Source organism: Trichosurus vulpecula, chromosome 3 (assembly GCF_011100635.1).
Source record: "Trichosurus vulpecula isolate mTriVul1 chromosome 3, mTriVul1.pri, whole genome shotgun sequence".
In the NCBI taxonomy this organism is placed as follows: domain Eukaryota; kingdom Metazoa; phylum Chordata; class Mammalia; order Diprotodontia; family Phalangeridae; genus Trichosurus; species Trichosurus vulpecula.
In genome coordinates this window covers 289,096,957-289,117,126 of record NC_050575.1, presented here as the reverse complement: position 1 = coordinate 289,117,126, position 20,170 = coordinate 289,096,957, and the positions used below count along the sequence as shown (strand labels likewise).

General features: G+C 42.0%; 1 protein-coding gene across 5 annotated transcripts; it reads right to left on the bottom strand.

Moving 5' to 3' along the window:
* Positions 1-1,972: 1,972 nt before the first annotated feature.
* On the bottom strand, positions 1,973-15,592 carry LOC118843619 (zinc finger protein 239-like). Of its 5 annotated transcripts, none has more exons than XM_036751333.1 (6): positions 15,261-15,592; positions 14,624-14,729; positions 10,518-10,574; positions 10,021-10,147; positions 3,520-3,633; positions 1,973-2,997 (listed from the first exon to the last, which is right to left on the bottom strand). In XM_036751333.1, exons 3-6 carry the CDS (start codon positions 10,548-10,550, stop codon positions 2,000-2,002), a joined length of 1,272 nt encoding a protein of 423 aa, XP_036607228.1. In that variant the 5' UTR covers positions 10,551-10,574; positions 14,624-14,729; positions 15,261-15,592; the 3' UTR covers positions 1,973-1,999. The 5 variants fall into 5 exon arrangements, with proteins under 5 accessions (XP_036607228.1, XP_036607229.1, XP_036607230.1 ...); XM_036751334.1 differs by having other exon boundaries at positions 15,460-15,592; XM_036751335.1 differs by lacking the exon at positions 14,624-14,729 and having other exon boundaries at positions 15,460-15,592.
* Between the last annotated feature and the right edge of the window lie 4,578 nt (positions 15,593-20,170).

The window sequence follows — 20,170 nt, the reverse complement described above, 5'->3', positions numbered from 1 at the left end:
ATCTTTGTAATGGTATCCCTGGATCAAAGCATATGAACAATTTGATAGCCTTTTTTGTATGATGCTATAGAATCATGGAATTTCAGATTTAGGAAGGACCTCATTACCTTAAAGGTAATCTATTTGAATCCATATCTGAATTAAAAACCCCATTTACAGAGTATATCTTAGTGCTTTTTGAGCTTCTGCTTAAAAATATCCAAGGAGAAACTATACTTCTTGAGATAGTCCATTCCACTCTTGGGTAGCTTTCATTGTTAATAAGTTTTGTTCTTACATCAAACCTAAATAGGTCTTTTTGAAAGCTTCTCCCCATTGCTTCTAGTTACACCCTTTGGGGTCAAATAGGACAACTTTAATCCCTCTTCTAAATAATAGCCCTTCAAACATTTGAAGCTAGCTGATGTATTGCTCTCTTTTCTTCACTATGCTACACACCCCTGGTTTCTTCAACAAATCTTCATGTGTCATGATCTTGGAGCTCAGCATACATAATACTCTCCAAAACGGTTACATCAATTCATAGCTCCACCAGCAGTGCAATAGTCTGCCTGTTTCTTCAATGTCCCTGAAGCATTGGATTTTACTGTTTTAAATTACTATTGACAACACAATGGGTTTAAGGTTATATTTCAAAGTAATTTTAAATCTCATTTACCTGGTTATTTGAGCATTTGAAAGATTTTTTTTTTCAGATGGTTGATTATTCCCTCACTCTCAAACTGACCATTCATATTATTTAATTGAAGAATAATTTTACTCTCATAAACTTGTCATTTCTTTTCTGGGCCTGAGTTTTCTAATCTGTAAAAGGAGGGTATTATACTAGATGAGTTTGTCTCTTCTTGCTTAAAAATCTATGATCCTTGCTGATTTCAGATGCCAGACTTTTATCAGAAATATTTATAGGATGTTCCCTAGTCTGTTTCTTTCTTTTTTAAATCTGGATTGCTCTTTTTTACAATCAAATTTACGTGTTTTGTCTCCCAAAATTTCTTTTTTTGAGGTTAAAAATTTCCTGTATCTTTGTAATTGTGATATATATGTGTATATGTATGTATATATATATATATATACACACATACATATATGCGTACACACATAAGTTCAAATCGTGTATGTATTCCACAACTAATTATTTTATGAACTTCATTTTATATTAGATCATTTTTCTACCAGAAATTTATTATACTGTATGATGGGAAATGTGGATTTACTCTCCTTTTTGCAATTGTTAATCAAAAACAGCATATGTATTCTGAAAAGAATATTGTTTTCAAGGCTTCGGATGGTCCTAATAATTTGGGAAGTTTTTGTAAATTATGTTTTATAGGGGGAAACTAAGGAAATATGTTCTCTTTTGACTGCTCAATCTTCCATTTTCCCAGAGGTTTCCCTTCAGGTATTTGTGCACACCATAGGTTATGAATCTATAAGAGACTTTGACAGGCCAGGGGTTTTCTTGAGGGGGAAGCCTCAGAGTTATATTTTGTATCTGGGGTACCTTGGGTCAGATTCACAACATAGTATGTGTAGAAAAAGGAGTTTGGCTACAAAAAAAGAAAAGCTGAATAACAGATATAAGTGATAGCAGTTTTATACAGATCTGTTAGCTAGTTGGCACGATGGATAAAGTGCTGGGCCCAGTCAGGAAGATTTGAGTTCAAATCTAGCCTCTAGCACTTACTAGCCATGTGACCCTGAACAAGTCACTTAACCTCTGCCTCAGTTTCCTTATGTGTAAAATGGAAATCATAACAGTACCTATTTCACTGGGTTGTTGTGAGGATTAAATGAGAAATTTGTAAAGTGCTTAGCATAGTGCCTGACACATAGTAGGTGCTTAATAAATGCCTGTTTCCTACTCTTCCACCCATCTCTTTTAACATAAGACCATGCTTAAGTGTCTATGGGGGCCTATTTTCCAATGACGCCTTTTTGGTAGTCAACAAAATGACAAATCTAATGGAAATTTTTCTTAAAGTATTATATTCCTATGTTACTCTCTGGCATAACGTCGTTGATGTTGGATGACAGATGCCTTGCTGCTGAAGACTTTCCCACACACACTACATAAATAGGGTTTCTCTCCAGTATGAGTTCTTTGGTGCCTAGTAAGGGATGAACAGTCAAAGAAGGCTTTCCCACATTCATCACACTCATAAGGCTTCTCTCCAGTATGAATTCTCTGATGTACAGTAAGGGATGAATGTATAGAGAAGGCTTTCCCACATTCATCACATTCATAGGGTTTTTCTCCAGTATGAATTCTCTCATGTACAGTTAGAGATGACTGGTTAGAGAAAGCTTTCCCACATTCATCACATTCATAGGGCTTTTCTCCAGTATGAATTCTCTCATGTTCAGTAAGAGATGAAGGGTTAAAGAAGGCTTTCCCACATTCATAACATTTATAGGGACTTTCTCCTGTATGAGTCATGTGATGCCTCATAAGTCCACTTCTACGGCTAAAGGCCTTCCCACATTCATCACATTCATAGGGTTTTTCTCCAGTATGTGTTAGCTGATGTCGAGTTAGGTTACTTTTCAGGCTGAAGGCCTTTCCACATTCATCACATTCATAGGGTTTCTCTCCAGTATGAATTCTGTCGTGTTCAGTAAGAGATGAATGTTTAGAGAAAGTTTTTCCACATTCGTTACATTTATAGCGCTTCTCTCCCTTATGAGTCCTTTGATGTCGTGTAAGGGATGGGCGGTCAAAGAATTTTTTTCCACATTCTTTACATTCATGGTCTCTTTCTTTAATGGGGCTTTCTGTGAGACTGATTGACAACTGCTTGAAAGTGTTCTCATGGGAAAGGGATTTCTTCCATTTTTTCTCTTCAGAGTTTTCCTCATGCTTTTCCAATCTACTCTCAGACAGAGGAATTTCTCCAAATGTAGGATCTGAAGGAACTAATATCCCTGGTGATTCTGCTTCTTCAGAAATGTTCTCATTTTGAGTTGAGTGTTGGGTGTCAAGCCTGTTCTCCCAGTCTGGAACCAAGAGAAAAAAAATTAATCTATTCTCTGTGCTATAAGAAAAGAAATGCAACATTGGGAAGAAGATAATAAAACAGGAAATAATGCCCACTAGGTACCCATGGTATTGTCACTTCTAAAAACAGTTTTGTAATCTAGAAAGAAGCTATGAAGTGGGAGAGGAAAACTAAATAGGGAATAGAAGTAGGGGGAGGGTGGCTATATCATCAAATAAGGCGAACAGAGAGTGTAAAGTGCCTATTCAGAAGTATGGTAAAGGTCACTAGAGTGTTGTGTTAAGTGCAGGGAATAGTGATAAATAGGAATAACAAATAAATAAGAAACAGAATGTCATCAGGGAAAATGAATTTTCAGTAAGGAAGAGAAGAAAGGGCAAATAGGTAAGGATACACATGAAGAAGGACAGCTACAGGTGAGACTCATACCTTTCCTTTCCCCAAAAAGTTGGAAGAGAGCTTTCAATAAACTATTGTGTTGTTTCTTCCACTGAGTTCCATAAATCAAGTTCTTACTCACTTGGAGAGGAATTTCTTGGGACCTCTCTCTCTCTGACTTTCTGCAGATTGAACATCCATGGCTCTTTCCCTTGCTCCAATTTGAAGATCACATCTGGTTTAGATATAGGAAATCCTGTTTGTACAGAAGAAAATAAAACACAGCTGCTTCTTATGGGGACAAAGAATTGTCATAGATCCTTTCACAGGACTCACTTGGTTAACTTACTAATACTTCACCACTTATCTGACTTTCTTTAAACATAATTATTGATGTCTTTTGTTGTTGTCTTTTACATCACAATCAACAAAGCAACCTTGCAGCGCTCTGCATCTGTAGTCTCCTACCTAGCTCCTAAGGAGGAGGGATATATATTTCTCTGTATTTTGGAAGTAAGAATGTTTCATGCAGTTAATGTCTTTTAATACCTTTAATACCTTTTAATGTCATTTTCATTTACATAACTTTGTGTATATTGTTTTCTTGGTTCCACTTTCTTCATTCTTCATCACTTCATATAAGCTGCCCCATTTTTCTATGAATTCCTCATATCATTTCTTATAGAGTGATAATATTTTATTACATTCATATACCACAGTTTGTTCAACCATTCTCCATTCAATGGACACTCACTTTATTTTCAGTTTGTTTTTTACAAAAAGTCCTGCTAGGAATATTTTTACATGGCATCTTTCTGTCACTAACTACTTTGGGAGCATATATCCAGCACTGGCATCACCAAGTCAGTGTTGGAAAGGCTGTGGGAAGTCAGAAACACTAGTTGGTGGAGATGTGAATTAGTCATGCTGTTCTTGAAAACAATTTGGAATTATGGGAGAAAAAGTCACTAAGATCAGCTTTTCTTATATAATTCTAAATTGTTTCCCAGTACTGTTGATTTAATTCATAACCCCACTAATAATGTCTAAGTGTCTCTGATTTACCAAACTCCCTCTGGGACTGACAATTTCTATTCTTTATCACCTTTAACTAGTTTGATGGCTGTAAATTGGAACTTCAGAGCTGTTTTTCTCATTATTTATAATTGAGGCATATTTTTCATCATTTCTTCTGAAAGCTGTTCAAATTCTTTGATCGCTTACACTTGTCAGGTTTTTCACTCATACTATATCTCTGGATCACTTTTCCCTCTCTGGAAACAAGAAGCTTAGAACTTTGCCATTCAGCTATACACTGTGTAATTAGGTTCCCTTTATTCTGGCCCCTTACCCCACCCTCCAGCTGGTATTAGGGGCATATTAGAACCCAAAACACTGCCCAATCCTGCCCCTGTCTACCCCACCTCTCCTCCAATATGCACATTCATTCTGACATATAGACTTTCTACAGGGTGACAGTCCACAACTTTCATACACACTGTTCTGCTTAGCCTTTCATCCTCCCCAGACATGTTCAGTCCTGATGCAAACATACTCCTTCTGTACAAAGATTCATTATATCTAGCCACCTCTATAAACCTGAGGTTTTTAGACAGAGTCTCTGAACTTTTCCATATTCTCTCATTCAAGTTCTGTTCTATTTATCTTACAAATGAAGAACAGAGAAAAAAACTGATTTGCTTGATCAGTGGGTGGCAGAACAGGTACCATAACTACTGGTCAACTGCCACTTATGGGAAGCCTAGCTGAAGCAATAAAGCATCCTGAGGGAGAGGAGGTAGCATGTGCTAGGAAAGTCAAACCACAACCTCTCCTCAGACCCTAATAGAGATAGTTGAGGACTCAGAACCCAAGAGCCTTAGGAGTAGCAGTGCCCCTAAGACTACTGGCCTTGTTTCTGGCCTGTACTTGGTAGCCATCATTGGGGAGAGCAATCACTGTGAAGAAAAGGCCCACTTTCTTTGGCTGACTGTCACAATTGGGAAGATAAGGCCAAAGCTTGGGGAGTGACAGAGAACCCTCTATACAACAGGCCCTGCTCCCAGCCCAGCCCTCCACAACCATCATCCCAGGAAGCAACCCCTGTGAAGATGTGACTGGACAACTACTTAGAAAAGAAAGGTCTTGCCACCAAAGTCCTTGGCATTGTCAAATGGTTTAACATTACAAGTTGATATGATTATCAGTAGAAATGACATTAAAGAATATTTATTATCCTCAGATTTGCTGCTATACCCTAAGGACATGGGATCCTTCCATCTGACTTGCATTTGAACCATATATATATATATATAGTCTCCCCGTTAGAATGTAAGCTCCTTGAAAGCAGGGACTGCCTTGGTTTTCTTTTCTTTTTGTTTCCTCAGCACTTACACAGTAAGTAGTTAATAAATGCTTGTTCATTTCCCCCCTCTCACTAATACCAGTACTGCAATTTGTACACCCACTAGTCCAGTAACTACTCCAGATATTAACATGACATTCCTATGAACTAGCTTCTAATAAGATACCTGGGCTGTTGTCCAGCACAGCTGTCTTTCTGTCTTAAACAAGCATTTTTTTCTTCCCTCTGTTGATTATCTCTGCCTAGGGTAGAGTTTAAGGAAACCTGTGTTCTTGGGTCCCAGAAAGGAAACTGGAGTCACATGTAGACAGCATCTCCAATCTAATCAGTTTTCACCACATTCAGTGCACTTCTAAGTTGTCTTTTCACCTCCCATGAGAACATCTATCTCACCTGTCAATTCTTCCCTCATTTTCCCTCCTTTTAATTTTTGCTCTTTCCTCTGCCTGGAGAGGCTCTTTTTCTCTATTTTCTTCTTGTTTTTTCATCAGTCTGTCCAGGACATTTTTTTTGATACTTAGTCCTCTGAGTTTTTTTCCCTGCTTCTTCCCCACTCCCTTTCACCCAGATACCTTTCTTCTCAAACTAGCAACCCCCTGCTTTGCATCAGTCCATGCTTTTAATCCAGATCTTTTTAGGGACTCTATCTAACAATGTTTTTTCTTGAAGTGGATAGTATATAGGTGTACTCTTTCCCACCCTGAAAGCTTTTGGGCAGGCATTGGAAATTCTGAGGATTGTAGATTCAGACTCTTGTTACAGGGACCTTATGAGGAAGTTTTTAGCCCCTTCTCTCAGAGCTCAATCTGGGAAAGGGACACTACCCAAATCCCCCATCAAAGTGAAGGTAGTGCTACCCACAAGCTCCCTCGATCATTACATTGGAAATATGGACCCTAGGCTAGATCAGTACGGGCACACTGTGGGCACCTCCCTATTATCCTTACTGATAAGTTTCCCTTGCCTCTACTCATCAGGGAGTCATGTGCCATCTGGAGCATAGCCCCAGCAACAATGATGAGCTGGTGGCTCAGGTTTCTATACCAAAAACATTCAAATGCTCAAAAAATTAAATGCAAATTAAAATAACTGTGAAATATAACCTTAAGCCTATGACACTGATAAAGATGGCTGTTGGTATACCCTACAATGCCCTTGTAAAAATGCCTACCTATACCTGTTAGGCCCTAGCCACAAGGGCTCCAGACTTCATTGTTCATCGCTTAACCACTTGGGTGGCTCCAGCTTCTCTAGAGGCACTGACAGGGAAGTTATGCAAATACTTTCCCTCAGGCAAGTCTGCTGCTCCACCAGTTATAAAAAAACAAAACAAAACAAACAAACAAAAACACCCAAGCAGCTAATGCTAATATAATTATTCCTCAAGACTGCCTATGCCAAATATTCTAAAGTGACCAGAAAAGGGGGAACTGCCTTCCAGGAAATGCTAATTCCAGCATGGACCCACTAGCACTGACTCATCAGCACTTCACCAGTAGCATCAGGTCCATCTGTGGCATGCCCTGCCCATTCCCCCTGCCCCCCAGCCTTCTTTTCCATGTGAAGACTGCAACGAGATCAGAACATTTCCATAGGCAAAATCTGACTAGGGTCTCCACTGCAGTCCCGGACAACTGACTGGTATCCATGAATCAGAGAGATGGCAAAATCCACAACAATGTTCAACCTATAATGAACACTCTCTGACATCCCTTGCTGGGAAGAGTTTCACAAATACTTATGTCCTAAGCTTTTCACTGGATTAGGGTGACCGCTCCCAGCCACACTAAGTTCCAGCACAGACTTAGTCTCACCTTTCTCTTCAAAGTACATACAGAATTATTGTCTCCTAACTCTTAACCAACACTTAGTATCCCAGTCCTTCATTCTGTTTGCACTAAGCAACTGCTCCAAGATCTGTCTTTACAAGCCAGGATCTAGTATCCTACAAGATATCAGCACTGGTTACAACTTCAGGAAACTTACAGACTGGGAGATTAATTAGCAATTGTAGAGAGTTGTGCACAACCTTCACCTTCCATGAGCAATGTGTCTGTCTTACAAGGGAGTTTTCAATCCTAACACTTTTGTTCTGTAAGAGAAGAGAAACACAGACTCTTTGTCTTACACCTGAGTTCCAAACACTTAATTCCCAAAGTACAAGATGGTACTAAAGAGCTATTCATCTGAAAAAAGATCGGGCAGGTTTAGTAGCCTGAAAGCTCAGGATGAATCAACAATGTGTTCTGGCCCCCATGAAAGATAATCTGAGGCTAGGGTGGGATAATCTTGCTGGATTTTGGCTTGGTCTGGACAAATCTGGAAGGATATAATTCAGGAAGTATATTGATAAAGAGGAGGACAATCAGGATAGTGAAGGACTTTGAGTTCACACCATATGACCGATTAAAGGAAACAAGGATCTTTGCCTGGAGAAGAAAAGATCTAGGCACTGGTGAGAGGGAGCAGAGAGGAGGAATACTGGTGTGATTCCTGACTTCAAGTATTTGAAGGGCTTTCCCATGGAAGACAGTGTGGCTCCATGGGTAGAAACAGGAGTAACAGGTGGAAGTTGGTAAAGAAGCAAATTTAGGCTCAAGAAATAAAAACTTTTCTAACGGAACTCTCCAAAAGCAGACTGGACAACCTTGGAAAGTGGTGGGTCTCCCTCAGTGAAGACCTTCAAGCAAAAGCTGAGTGGCCGCTCGTGTGGCAAGAACCTTCTGAGTAGCTTCCAACTCTGAGATTCTGTGAATCAAATAACATTAGAGCTGGAGAGAACTAAGAGATCAGGTAATTCAACCCCCATCGTTGGAAAGAAAGTAAAAGAGGTGAAAGGATTTGTCCAGGGTTAATTAATGATTAACAGGATGAGATTTGAACTCAGGCCTCCTCTTCTTTCTCCTATACCAAGGGTAAGGAACCTGCAGCCTTGAGGCCACATGTGGCCCTCTAGGTCCTCAAGTGTCACCTTTTGACTGAATCCAAACTTCACAGAACAGATTTGTTTGGATTTAGTCAAAGGGCCACACTTCAGGACCTAGAGGGCCACATGTGACCTGGAGGCCACAGGTTCCCACCCCTGCTAAGCTGCCTCCCTATCCAAAAAGGATATGATAGGAAAGCCCAGAAGGAGTTGAGGTAACTTCTGAAGGAGATTCAGGCTTATCTTTCCAGAAAGCAGATATGTGCACTCTTATCTTAGGTGAAAGCCCTTGACCTGTAGGAGAAGAGGACAAGGAAGTTACAGTCTCAGGAATAGCATAGTGAAGCTTCTTAATTTCAACATAAGGTGTACATCATTTTTACCTCTTAAGGAGGAGAAGAGATGCTTTGTTTCTTGGCCAAAAAAAAAGATTTGAGGTCTCTGACCCAAAGCCTGAACCAAAATTCGGGTAAGAAATTCAGAAGCTAAATGATTTTTACCAGTTGTCATACCCTGACAACTCCAGAACTGCTATACCTGGCAACCCAGCTCCCCTCCCCTGCCCCACATCTTGCTTGGCTTATTTCTTCAAAGGTACCACTTGTTTTCACTTTCTTTATATGCCATACTTGTTATCAGTCCTAGGTCATATTACCTTTCTTTCTCTACTTAGTCTGGTTGTGAGATTAGGATGTTTCCACTCTATTTGAGGTCTAGGCTCCATGTGGAAATTACCTGGCCATTACAACTACCTCCTTGACCTTTACTTCCTGTTCCCTCCCTTTAGATTTAAGAAATCTCATTTTTGTATACTATTGTCTTTCTCCACAGCTCTTGATCCAAGTTCTATAGTTTCCCTGAAGGTCTACTGGATACTGTTCTACCTAATGTCTGCCTGAGTAGTTCTTGGAACGGTGGGCCCTTTCTTTGCTGACCCTCCAGTTTTGAACTCAATAGGTGACTCCTTTCCCTCATGCATGCCTCTTCTCTTTATCTTTTGGCTCACCACTTCTAAATCCATGGGCTCTATCTTGCAGCCCTTCTTCCTGTTCTTATTCTTGATGCATTCAGACCTCTTAAGGTCTTCATCCTCTCCAGGACCCCACCCTTCATCTGGTCCCAGAGCAAACACTAGGACCTCATGCTCACCTTCACAGTTACACAGCCATCACTGTTGTTTCAAAGCAGTTCCTACAGGTATGTGTTACATGACTATCCTTTAGACACATAGTCACAGTGAGACATAAATAAATCCAATCCTAGCTCTGCATTCACTACTACAGTATTTAGCAAAGAGGAGAATTTTCTTAATTTCAGATAGATTCTGAGTCCCAGGGAGAAGCCATCCTTACCCAATGAGATGAGGTTTCTATAGTTCTCCAGCATCACATCTTTGTACAGATCCCTCTGAGCAGGGTTCAGCTGTCCCCACTCCTCCTGGGTGAAGTTTACAGCTACATCCTTAAATGTCACTGATTCCTGAAACACAAACACATTCTTGCTCACCCATAAAACTCTTCCTACCTAATGGGAAAGTGTGAAAATAAGAGCATTTGGAGGGATTGATGGGCTGGATGGAGTGGTTCTGATGACAGTAAGAACTCTAAGTAGGACAGAAGTTGGAGCATTTGACTTGAGGTAGGAAGGTATCTTTTCCATATAAATATGCTCATCACTAAGCTCCAATGAGGATGAGCACTAGTCAGGCAAAGCCCTTTTTATCCTTAGTCCTTCATCCACAAGGAGGGGGGTCAGAGAGACAGAGAAGTTCCACGAGGATGAGGGGAAAAGTGTCCACACTCTAAAAAAATGAAGTTTCATTCAGAAAAGAGAGGAAAACTCAGCTCACCTGGGCCTTGGTTATCAGGGACACAGTAGCCATTCCCTCTTCTTCTGTAGTCCTCTCCTGTAAAAAGACAGAGTTCTGAGAATGCAGGCCTAGAGGAGAAGAAGAGGGGAAATGATCATAGCTCAGAGCTCCCACATTCACCAGGCTAGACATATCTAAATAACTGAAGCATGTGATTTCCCTACCTCTCCAAACTCTACAAAGGAGGTCAAAGGTAGCCCAAGCACAGCAGCCCTGCTCCTTCCAAGATCAAAGGAAGAGGAAAAGAACCCCACATACAAAAGTATTCAGAACAGCTCTTGTGTAGTGGCAAAGAACTGGAAACTAGGGGAGTGTTGATCAATTAGGGAATGGCTGGACAAATTATGGTATAAGAATGTAGTTTCAGAGGAACTTGGGAAGACTTAGATGAACTGATACAGAGTGGTCAGAGGATAACACAATAACATCAAAAATATTGTAAAAAACAAACAATGAAGTGTGCCCAACCACAATTCCGGAAGACTGATAATGAAGGGTGCTACCCACGTCTGGACGGAGAGGTAATGGATTCGAGATACCAAATGGATTATATATTTTCAGACACAGCCAATGCTGGAATTTGTTTTGTCTGACTACATATATTTCTTAAACGGTTTTGTTTTTCTTCTTTTTTCAATGTGGTGGGGAGGAGGTGGAAAGGGGGGAAAAAGCTTGCTAACTGAAAAACAAATAAAATTTTAAGAAAAATAAAGAAAAACAAAATAGATTGCTCCCACAAAGTACCTGGTATGTTGACGGTGTCTGTCTCATAGCACATCATGAAATGGATATCTGTTTTTGTCAGGAAACATAATGGAAATTAATAGTTCTGACCCCAGCGCTGTCTGATATAGAAAATAACAGCCAAAATCTATGTGACTTATTCACCTGTTCCTTTAATGAGGGAAAATATTTCCATTTTCTTTCCTGACTCATGGAGTTAACAGAAACCACTACTCTGACTTCCTTAAAGTAGCCTAACGGATATAAGACATTAGTATAAGGAAATCAGCAGGAAGATAGAAATGGGAATCCTTAACCATAACCTTGCTATGGTTCTGTCTCTGCAGCTTAGTATTTGTGTGGCCTTTAGCAAATCACTTAACCTAGCATTTATCTATAATAATCCAATGGAAAGGCACTCTAGTGTATTGAAAAGAGTGCTAGACTTGGGGCAAGGAAAACCTCACCTTTAAAGCTTACTGTATGATTCTAGACATATTAATTAACAGCTAGGTAGTATAGTGGATACAGCTCTGGGCCTGAAGGCCAGAGGACCTGAGTTCAAACCTGGCCTCAGATTTTACTAGCTGTGTGACCCTGGGTAAGTCACTTAACTCTTTTTGCCTCAGTTTCCTCATCTGAAAAATGAGCTGGAGAAGGAAATGGCAAACCACTCCAATATCTTTGCCAAGAAAACCCCAAATGGGGGTCACAAAAAGTTTGGACATGACTGAAATATACAACAACAAAGTTAATTAACAAGCATGTATTAAGCACCTACTATAGGTATGTTAGGTTTTGGGTACATAAAGTTCAAAACAATCCCAGTCCTTGAATGGAACTTGTAGTTCACTGAGGGAGACAAAATGCACACCTAGAAGTACATATAAGAATATTGTTCAGTAGTTTTAGTCACGTCCAATTCTTCATAACCCCATTTGAGGTCTTCTTGGCAAAGATACTGGAGTGATTTGCCATTTCCTTCTACAGCTCATTTCACAGATAAGGAATTGGGACAAATAGGGTTAAGTGACTTCCCCAGGGTCACATAGCTAGTAAGTGAGTAAGTGTCTGAGGCCGCATTTGAACTAAGGAAGATGAGTCTTCCTGACTCCAGGCCTAGCACTCTATCCACTGTACCACCTAGTCACCCCATGTAAGAATACCTACAAGGTAATGGGGGCCAAGAAGAGGCACTGACAGCTAGCAGCAGGAGAACTGGCAAAGACTCCATCCATGTGGGAGGCAGCAAACAAGCTGAGCTTTGACTGGTCCTAGAGAGTCTAAGAGGTGAAGGTGAGGAGGGAGGATTTCCCCCATGGGGAAAGAGCCTGTGAGAAGGCACAGGAATTGGTGTATCCTGTGGTAGGAACAGCAAGAAGCCCAGGTTGGCTAGACTGAGGGTGTGGTGCACAGGGTGAGGACCAAAAGAGATAGTGTGTTAAAAGTGCTTTGCTAATTATGATAGCTAGCATTTATATAGCATGTACTAGGCGCCAGGCATCCTCACCTCCTCACCTCGATCATGGGATATAGGTGCTGGTATTATTTCCATTTACAGTTGAGGAAACTGAGGCAATCAGAGGTTAAGTGGCTTGTTGAGGGTCATGTAGCTAATAAGTTCCAGAGGCTGGATTTGAACTCAAGTCTTCCTGAATCTGGGCCCAGCCTCTATCCACTGTACCAACCAGCTAACATTGGTCCACACCCAATGTCCTATCTACTTCACTACCCAGTTGCCTTAAGGCTTTTAAAATTAGCTGTCTGCCAACCTTACACCATTAGATAATGCCAGCTATTCTGTCATAAAATGGGGATATGGCTGTAAAAAATGACAGTGATTCCACAAATCAATTTCACTACTTTTTCAGTAACATACTTCAAATATACCCTCCCTACTAAAGAGAATCCTATTTTTCTTAGGGTCATTTGTCAATAAGCCAGTCAATAAACATTTACAAAGTATCTACTAAGTCCCAGGCACTGTGCTAAGCTCTAGACATAAAAAGAAAGGCAAAAGACACTTTCTGCTCTTGAGGAACTCACAATCTAAAGGAGAAGACAACAGAGAAACAAATATGTACCAACAAGCTATGTATATAGGATAAAGAGGAAATAATCAATAGAGGAAGGGTACTGGAATTAAAAGGAATTAGGAAAGGCTTCCTGTAGAAGGTGACATTTTATCTGGGACTTCAGGGAAGCCAGGAGGCAGAGATGAAAAGGTCAACCATGCTACCTAGAAAAAATGTCTGGAGTCAGGGGTGGGACTGTTTTGTTTTAGGAACAGAAAGAAGGCCAGTGACACTGGATTGAAGAGTATGTGCAGGGGTGTAAGTTGTAAAGACCAGAAAGGCTGGGGGAGCTTGGTTATAAAGGGCTTTAGAAGCTAAAAAGAGGATTTTATATTTGATCCCGGAGGTGACAAGAGTTTAATGAGCAGAGAGGCTACATGGTTGGACTTGACTTTAGGAAGCTCACTTTGATGGCTTCGTGGAAGATGGACTGGAATGTGGAGAGACTTGTGGCCCAAAGACCAAAAAGAAGGTACCGCCACCACCCTAGTGAAGGCCTTTACCTCCCCACACCTAAATCACTGTAATAGCCTTCAGGCTGGTCTGCCTGCCACTAGTCTCTCCACACATGTATAATAAACACATGTACATATGTAAACATATGCACAGGCATGCATGCTCACATATCACATGCTATTTATATGATAAACCAGTGGAAATCATTCTCTCCCCATCTCTGCCTTTCAGGTTGGCTGTTGTACATGGGGAAACCTGAAAAGAGAGGAGAATATGAAAGGAGATGATATGAGAAATCCAATGTTGAAGCCTCCAATATGCTAACTCAGTGAGACCAAGGGGTAGCCTGGACCAGGTCAGTCACAGCCACTCTGTTCTCCCCAACTCAGGTTTGTTTGTTTGTTTGAAGATGGGTCATTTTCACATCTTCAAAAATCTGAGGTCAATATTTTACCAAAGTCACTACCTCCTTATTGTTCCCTGGATATTATGCTTTCACCCAGGTTCCTAGGTAGAATGGGCAAGAAATATTCTTCCACTGGCTACAACAGGGCTACTTCTGTATAAATCTTAGGCCTCTGGATATTATGCTCTCACTTGGGTTCCCAGATAGAACGGTCAGGAATATTCTTCCATTGGCTACAACATGGCTGCTTCTGCATAAATCTTAGGCCTTTCTGGACCAGAGAGAGAGCTCCAGAGATGGGGGGTCTGCAAAAACCCTGAAAGGAAATCCCTTTCCTCCTTCTTGGTATTGGAATTCCCTGAAGGTCTAGTGAAAGTGGAAAGAACTTGGCCCTGGAGAACGGATGAAAAAATGAACTTCCCTGCCTTCTTTGCAGAGGTAGAGGACCATGGGTGTGGAGCACAGTCAGCTTAAGGTGCTGGTCAGTTTTGTTGAGCTGTTTCTTTCGTATTTCTTACAAGGGATGGTTTCCTGGATAGGGAACGTGGGGGAAATATTTAGGAATGAAAGTAGCATAAAACCAAAATACATCAACAATTTTTTAAAACAGAAAGCGACTTCTAAGATTGCATTTTGGTCCTGAATGGAATGCTTCTCTTTGGGAGCATAAATTATCTCTGCAAAGCCAGGATTTAGGGTTTCAGGGGAACAACTAACTAAAAGGATAGGGTTTCTCTCTCTTCTTGGGGGTTGGAGGATTTATCCCTGGCAGAGAGCCAAGCCTCTGACACCCTAGGCTGGATTACGGTACGTTTTGCCAAGGTGCCATCAGAAAGGGGGACTCCCCAGCCACTGGGTAAAGTGCATTCGTGCTGGGGAGACAGGCTGGGTCCACAGTCAAATCACGAAGGGCCTCCCTGAGGAATCTGAACTCTGTTTCGAGGGATAACAGGGAGCCACGGAAGCTTCCTGAGTGGGGGAGTGACATGTGTGACATGGGGCTGGGCTTCTGGTGGGAAAAGGGGAGGAAAGGGAAGGATCGCATCCTGTGGAGCAGAGAACCTAGCCTTTGGAGTCCGACGACCTCGGTCCGATTCCCGTCTCTGCCACGAACAGACTGAGTGACTCTGGGCAGGTCTTGCCTTCTCTGCTCCTCAGTTTGCCGATGTGTCAAATGTGGATCCTCAAGCCCCCGATCTGCCCAGCGTCTGCAGACCCCGCTTCCCTCAGTCCCTGAACGCCCCCACAGACCGGCCTTTACCTCCAACCCGAGACGGTCCGGACAAACTGCTATCCTCCGGGTCCGATCCTGAGTTATGAGACCACACACACGTTGCGGTCCAAAGAGGACGCCGGGCTCTCCCTCTCCAAGCAGCTTCGCCTCCTGAGCACAGACTGCTTGGACCAGCCACGACAGGGGGATTCTGGGGGATTGAGTCTGAGTGCCAGTCGGGGGGCTCTATGCTCTCTGGGAAATGTAGTCCGGGATTTCCACCTGCGCAGGCGCGGTGGGTGGACTTTCAGATGGGGGCGGGGAGCGCTTCTCGGTTGCCACGGTAACGACCTCCTTAGCAACTCCGAGAAAAGAACTTTCGTGGTAGTTGGTAGCTCTCGGTGTCACCTTTCTTCTTACTGCTGAGGAGGGGCGTTGCGGGGTCCCATTTGTCATCCAGCTGTGGGCCCAAGAGGTGAAATGTGCTTCTGATGCCGGGGAGCCTTGAGGCTGCAAGCAGAGCCGGGCTCTCTGTTCCCTTCCTCCTACAAGCTTAGGTGCTCCACCTCGGAGCCCTGCATACACACCTGAGCAGCAGGAGGCCCCCAGGAGGGCAGGCGCTCCACTCCGAGGAGTAAAAGTCTAACACCCAGGGCTCTGTCACACATGGTCAGCGTCCTCCCGAAAAAGAAACCCAAAAACCCAACTCCGGGTTCAAAGTACTTTGTGGGTCAGCAACCACTCGAAATCCTAGTTTATGATCCCACGCTAATGTGTTTACTTTTACTAACGCAACCAGAAAGAGCTCATTAGCTCAAATCAAAAGACATTTAGTTTAAATAATATAGCAATTTAAGTGATAAGACAAGATCTCCCCATGTCCACAATGGCACATTCCCACCAGTTCCCACACTTCTATTGGGCAGAAAGCATCCACACGGGAAACATCACCATACAAGAAGGGATATATATATATATATATATGTACATGTGAGGCCAAGCCGTTAGATTTGTTGAATAACATCATTAGTAAGCATATATTAGTACAATCTTCACCTGCTGAATAAGAGGAAATACATGAGTATTATCATAATTCTATCAACAAAAGCAGCTAGGTGGTGCAATGTCTAGAGCACTGATCAGTCTAGAGCCAGGAACACCTGAATTCAGATTTATCCACAGACATTTACTAGCTGTGTGTAACCCTGGACAAGTCACTTGACCTCTCTCTGCCTCAGTCTCCTTAATTATAAAATGAGATATCAGTACTATTATGGTCTAAGTTTAAGCTTACTCCTCCCATGGGTGCTGTATGTATTTGTGGGAAGGAGTGAACCAGGTTCTTAGGAGAAAGTTTTCTATTAATTGTCTTTACCACCACCACCTCCTCCTCTTCTCTTCCTTCTCCTCCTTCCTCTTCATTTTCCTTTTTTTTTATTCAAAAAAGAGACAATGAGACATTTTCCAAATGAGACAATTTACTTTTGTCCTGTGCAGTTTTTATTTTTAATTTCTTGAAATGTAGCTCTGAAAAACAGGCTTTTTAAAAAAAAATTTTAAATGTTTTTAAATTTTAAATTTTAAACTAAACCCTATGTCCCCATTTAAACCCAAATCATTCTGGCTTTCATGGAATGGTCACTGACAGGCCCAGTCCTAGCGTCCGGACTCATTGTTTAGATTTTGATGGCTTAGAATGAGTATAAATAGCAGTTGTTCTCTTAATAAATGCCTCTGTTTTCAGCAAATTATGTCTACTGGTTGACTTTTTTTTTCCTTCAAGTTTAACTCATGTTTTCTTTTTATATGACAAACATTTACAATTCATTCCCACTTCATCCAAATTCTTATAATAAAATAATACAGTTAAGTAAACTAGTAATATGGGCGGCTAGGTGGTACAGTGGGTAGACCACTGTGCCTCAAGGTGGGAAGACTTGAGTTCAAATTTTGTTTCAGATGTGTGCTAGCTGTGTGACCCTGGGCAAGTCACTTAACTTCTGTTTGCCTCAGTTTCTTCATTTGTAAAATGGTGATCATGATAGCAGCACCTTCCTCACAGGGCTGTTATAAGGATCAAATGAGATACTGTTTGCAAAGTGCTTAGCACAGGGCCTGGCGCATAGTAGGCACTTAATAAATATTTCTTCTCTTTTCCCCTAATAAGACAATGACTCCACTTGAAAGTACATGCAAGACATCTGTAACACCCCTTCTCTTTATTAAAAAAAAATTTAACAGGACATCTTTTTCTTCTCCCTCCCACATTCACCCCATTAAAAAATGAAAAGAAAAAAAATTTTTCTTGTAACAAGTAAAGTATGCATGGTCAGCAAGATAAATTTCCTTAATGACTGTATGCAAAATATGTTTCCTTCTGTACCCTAAGTCCATCACCTCTGGAATCATGATTAGTATATCAATCATAGTTATTAAGACTTTCAATATTTTTTTTACAGAGTTGTTATTATAGAAATTGTCCTCCTGGTTCTGCTTATTTCATTTTTCATTGGTCTATAAAAATCCTCAAAATTGTTTATTTTTATAATATTTTTATTGTTGTATAAATTGGGTCACCTTTGCCTCAGCTCAGCCTCTCTCAGCAAGATAGGAGCTATAGAAAATGGAGTCACTTTTCACAGAAGCAGATCAATGTATTTAAATGTACACTGTGCTTTTTACTCATGGTATAGAAACAAAGATAATTTTTTTTGGCTGGGGGGGAGGGGGTAGACAAGGCAATCAGGGTTAAGGGACTTGCTAAGGGTCAGCTGGGAAGTGGCATGTGTCTCAGTGGGGATTTGAACTCAGGCCCTCCTGACTCAGGGCTGGTCCTCTATCCGCTGTGCCACCTTGCTAACCCAGAAACAAAAATAATTAAGAATACATAATTAAATATTTAACTGAGTAGGCTATGTGTAATCTACAGACAGTACACAAGAGAGCTTGACCCCAGGGCTTTTAGGAATGCACGGTTCAGTTTGGTTACTGACTGCTAGCTGTTGCTCCTGCCTTGGGGGAAAATAGTTTAGAAAACCTAACACAGAAAGTGATGCGGATTGCATGTATCTTGTCTCAAAGGTGGTGCTGAATTTGCTGTGAAGGGAGAACCCTTTCCTCTTGCCTACAGGTTGCTGGCTGAATTTTTGTACAGTCCTGAGGTGGAAAAGTTTACTTACTTGTGCTCCAAGCCCTCCTCTGACTTTTAGTAGAAGCTGCCAGGTCTTGTATGAGCCTGACTATAGCTCCTTGGTAACCCAAACTACTTCCTCCTGAATGCTTGCAGTATTTTCCTTTGATGTAGGAGATTTAGATTTTGGCTATGACACTCCTGGGGGTACTCCTGTTGACATTTCTTTCAGGAGGTAACCAGATTTGTTCTGATTCTAATAGACCTGCACAGTTTTCCTTTATGATTTCTTGAAATAAAGTGTCTAGCTTTTTTAAAAAAAATTTAAATGTACACTGTTAGGGGCGCTCTGGGCCTGGGCCCCCCGAGAGGGTAGTGAGACGCCAGAGAGTCTGGACCTGCTGACGCGGCAGTGCCCGTGTGGCTTCCACCACGTCAGTACCGGGGCGGCTCTTACTGGAGGAGCTCCACCCTCGGGGAGGAACTGGCGAGGAGCCAACCCGAAACACCCAATATAAGGCGCTCCCCAGAGAGGGTCAGTGGGATTTGTGTGAGATTTCTGGTACGCTATGCAATAAAGCTGCTTGTTGACTCCGGCGTTCTGTCTGGTGATTCTCCTCTCGCATCCCCCGAGAGGAGCCGGAGACGTCCGAAGACCCGAGGGCAGGGTGAGTGATAGGCGGTAGTCGGGGAGTACGGGGTGCCAAAGTGGGGCACATCCCGTCCGGCCGCCGACAGCTGGCGCCCAAACGTGGGGCTTGACCAGTGAGGCCGCTCCTGCTCCCCATATACGGGGGAGCGGAAGACCAGGCAGCCTCAAGGGACAGGTTGAGCCCTTGGGAAGATGGGACCAAAGGTCTGTGAAGCCCGTTTTGAGCCGGAGGACAAAGGCGTACTCGCCTGCCAGATCTACAAGGTCTGCAAAGAACAAGGTGTTAACAGTTACATAAGGACATGTAGAGAGTGGGTGGAGAAGATCTGGGTGGTCAGCCCGTGGCTGGAGCACACCGGGGTGGATCTGCCCGTCTCCACGGCAGGTGGAGTGCTTAGGAACCGCCACGGATCAGGCCACATTCATAAGACTCATATACAAGATGGCCAAGATCAGGGGTGTACAATCACTCCCCGAATTACAGATGTGGCTACCGGAACAGAGCAAGAGGAGGAACTTGCACACTTGGTAGACTCCAAGGACAAGATACCAGAAAAAGGAAAGAATGAAGTAAAGTTCTGAAGAAGTTAGTCCCAATAAAGCACGGCACCTGGCCTCCGTTACATCAGAGGGCCAAGCAATTTGTGCATAGGATTCAAAAAATCCTCTCTGTGTTTTTTGTCTCTGTGTCTGTGTGCTGTATCTGTGTTTCTGTGTGTGTAATCTTATAGTTGTTGGAAATAATGCTCTTTCTTTCTCCCTTCATCCCAAATCTGGCCAATTTGGAATGTGAGGAGAGATAAGAAAGGAGGCGGGGACCTTTTCCCTGAAATTCAAATGTGTTACTCCTGATTTGATGCTTAAGATAAAGTCAGAATTTCTCATACCATTTGGCACTAAGGCAAATTCGGAAAATGCATGAATCTCTACTAAAGAGACACTTTGAGCTCCCCAGTGTGAGGAGAAAGGGACATGGT

What these genes read in the sequence shown, in the direction of transcription:
- LOC118843619 (XM_036751333.1), bottom strand. Translation starts at nt 10,550, where the DNA reads ATGGCTACTGTGTCCCTGATAACCAAGGCCCAG. An exon ending in CCCTGATAACCAAGGCCCAG is followed by an intron (nt 10,148 to 10,517) that starts GTGAGCTGAGTT and finishes TTTGTGTTTCAG; the next exon opens with GAATCAGTGACATTTAAGGA. An exon ending in CCCAAGAAATTCCTCTCCAA is followed by an intron (nt 2,998 to 3,519) that starts GTGAGTAAGAAC and finishes TCTTGGTTCCAG; the next exon opens with ACTGGGAGAACAGGCTTGAC.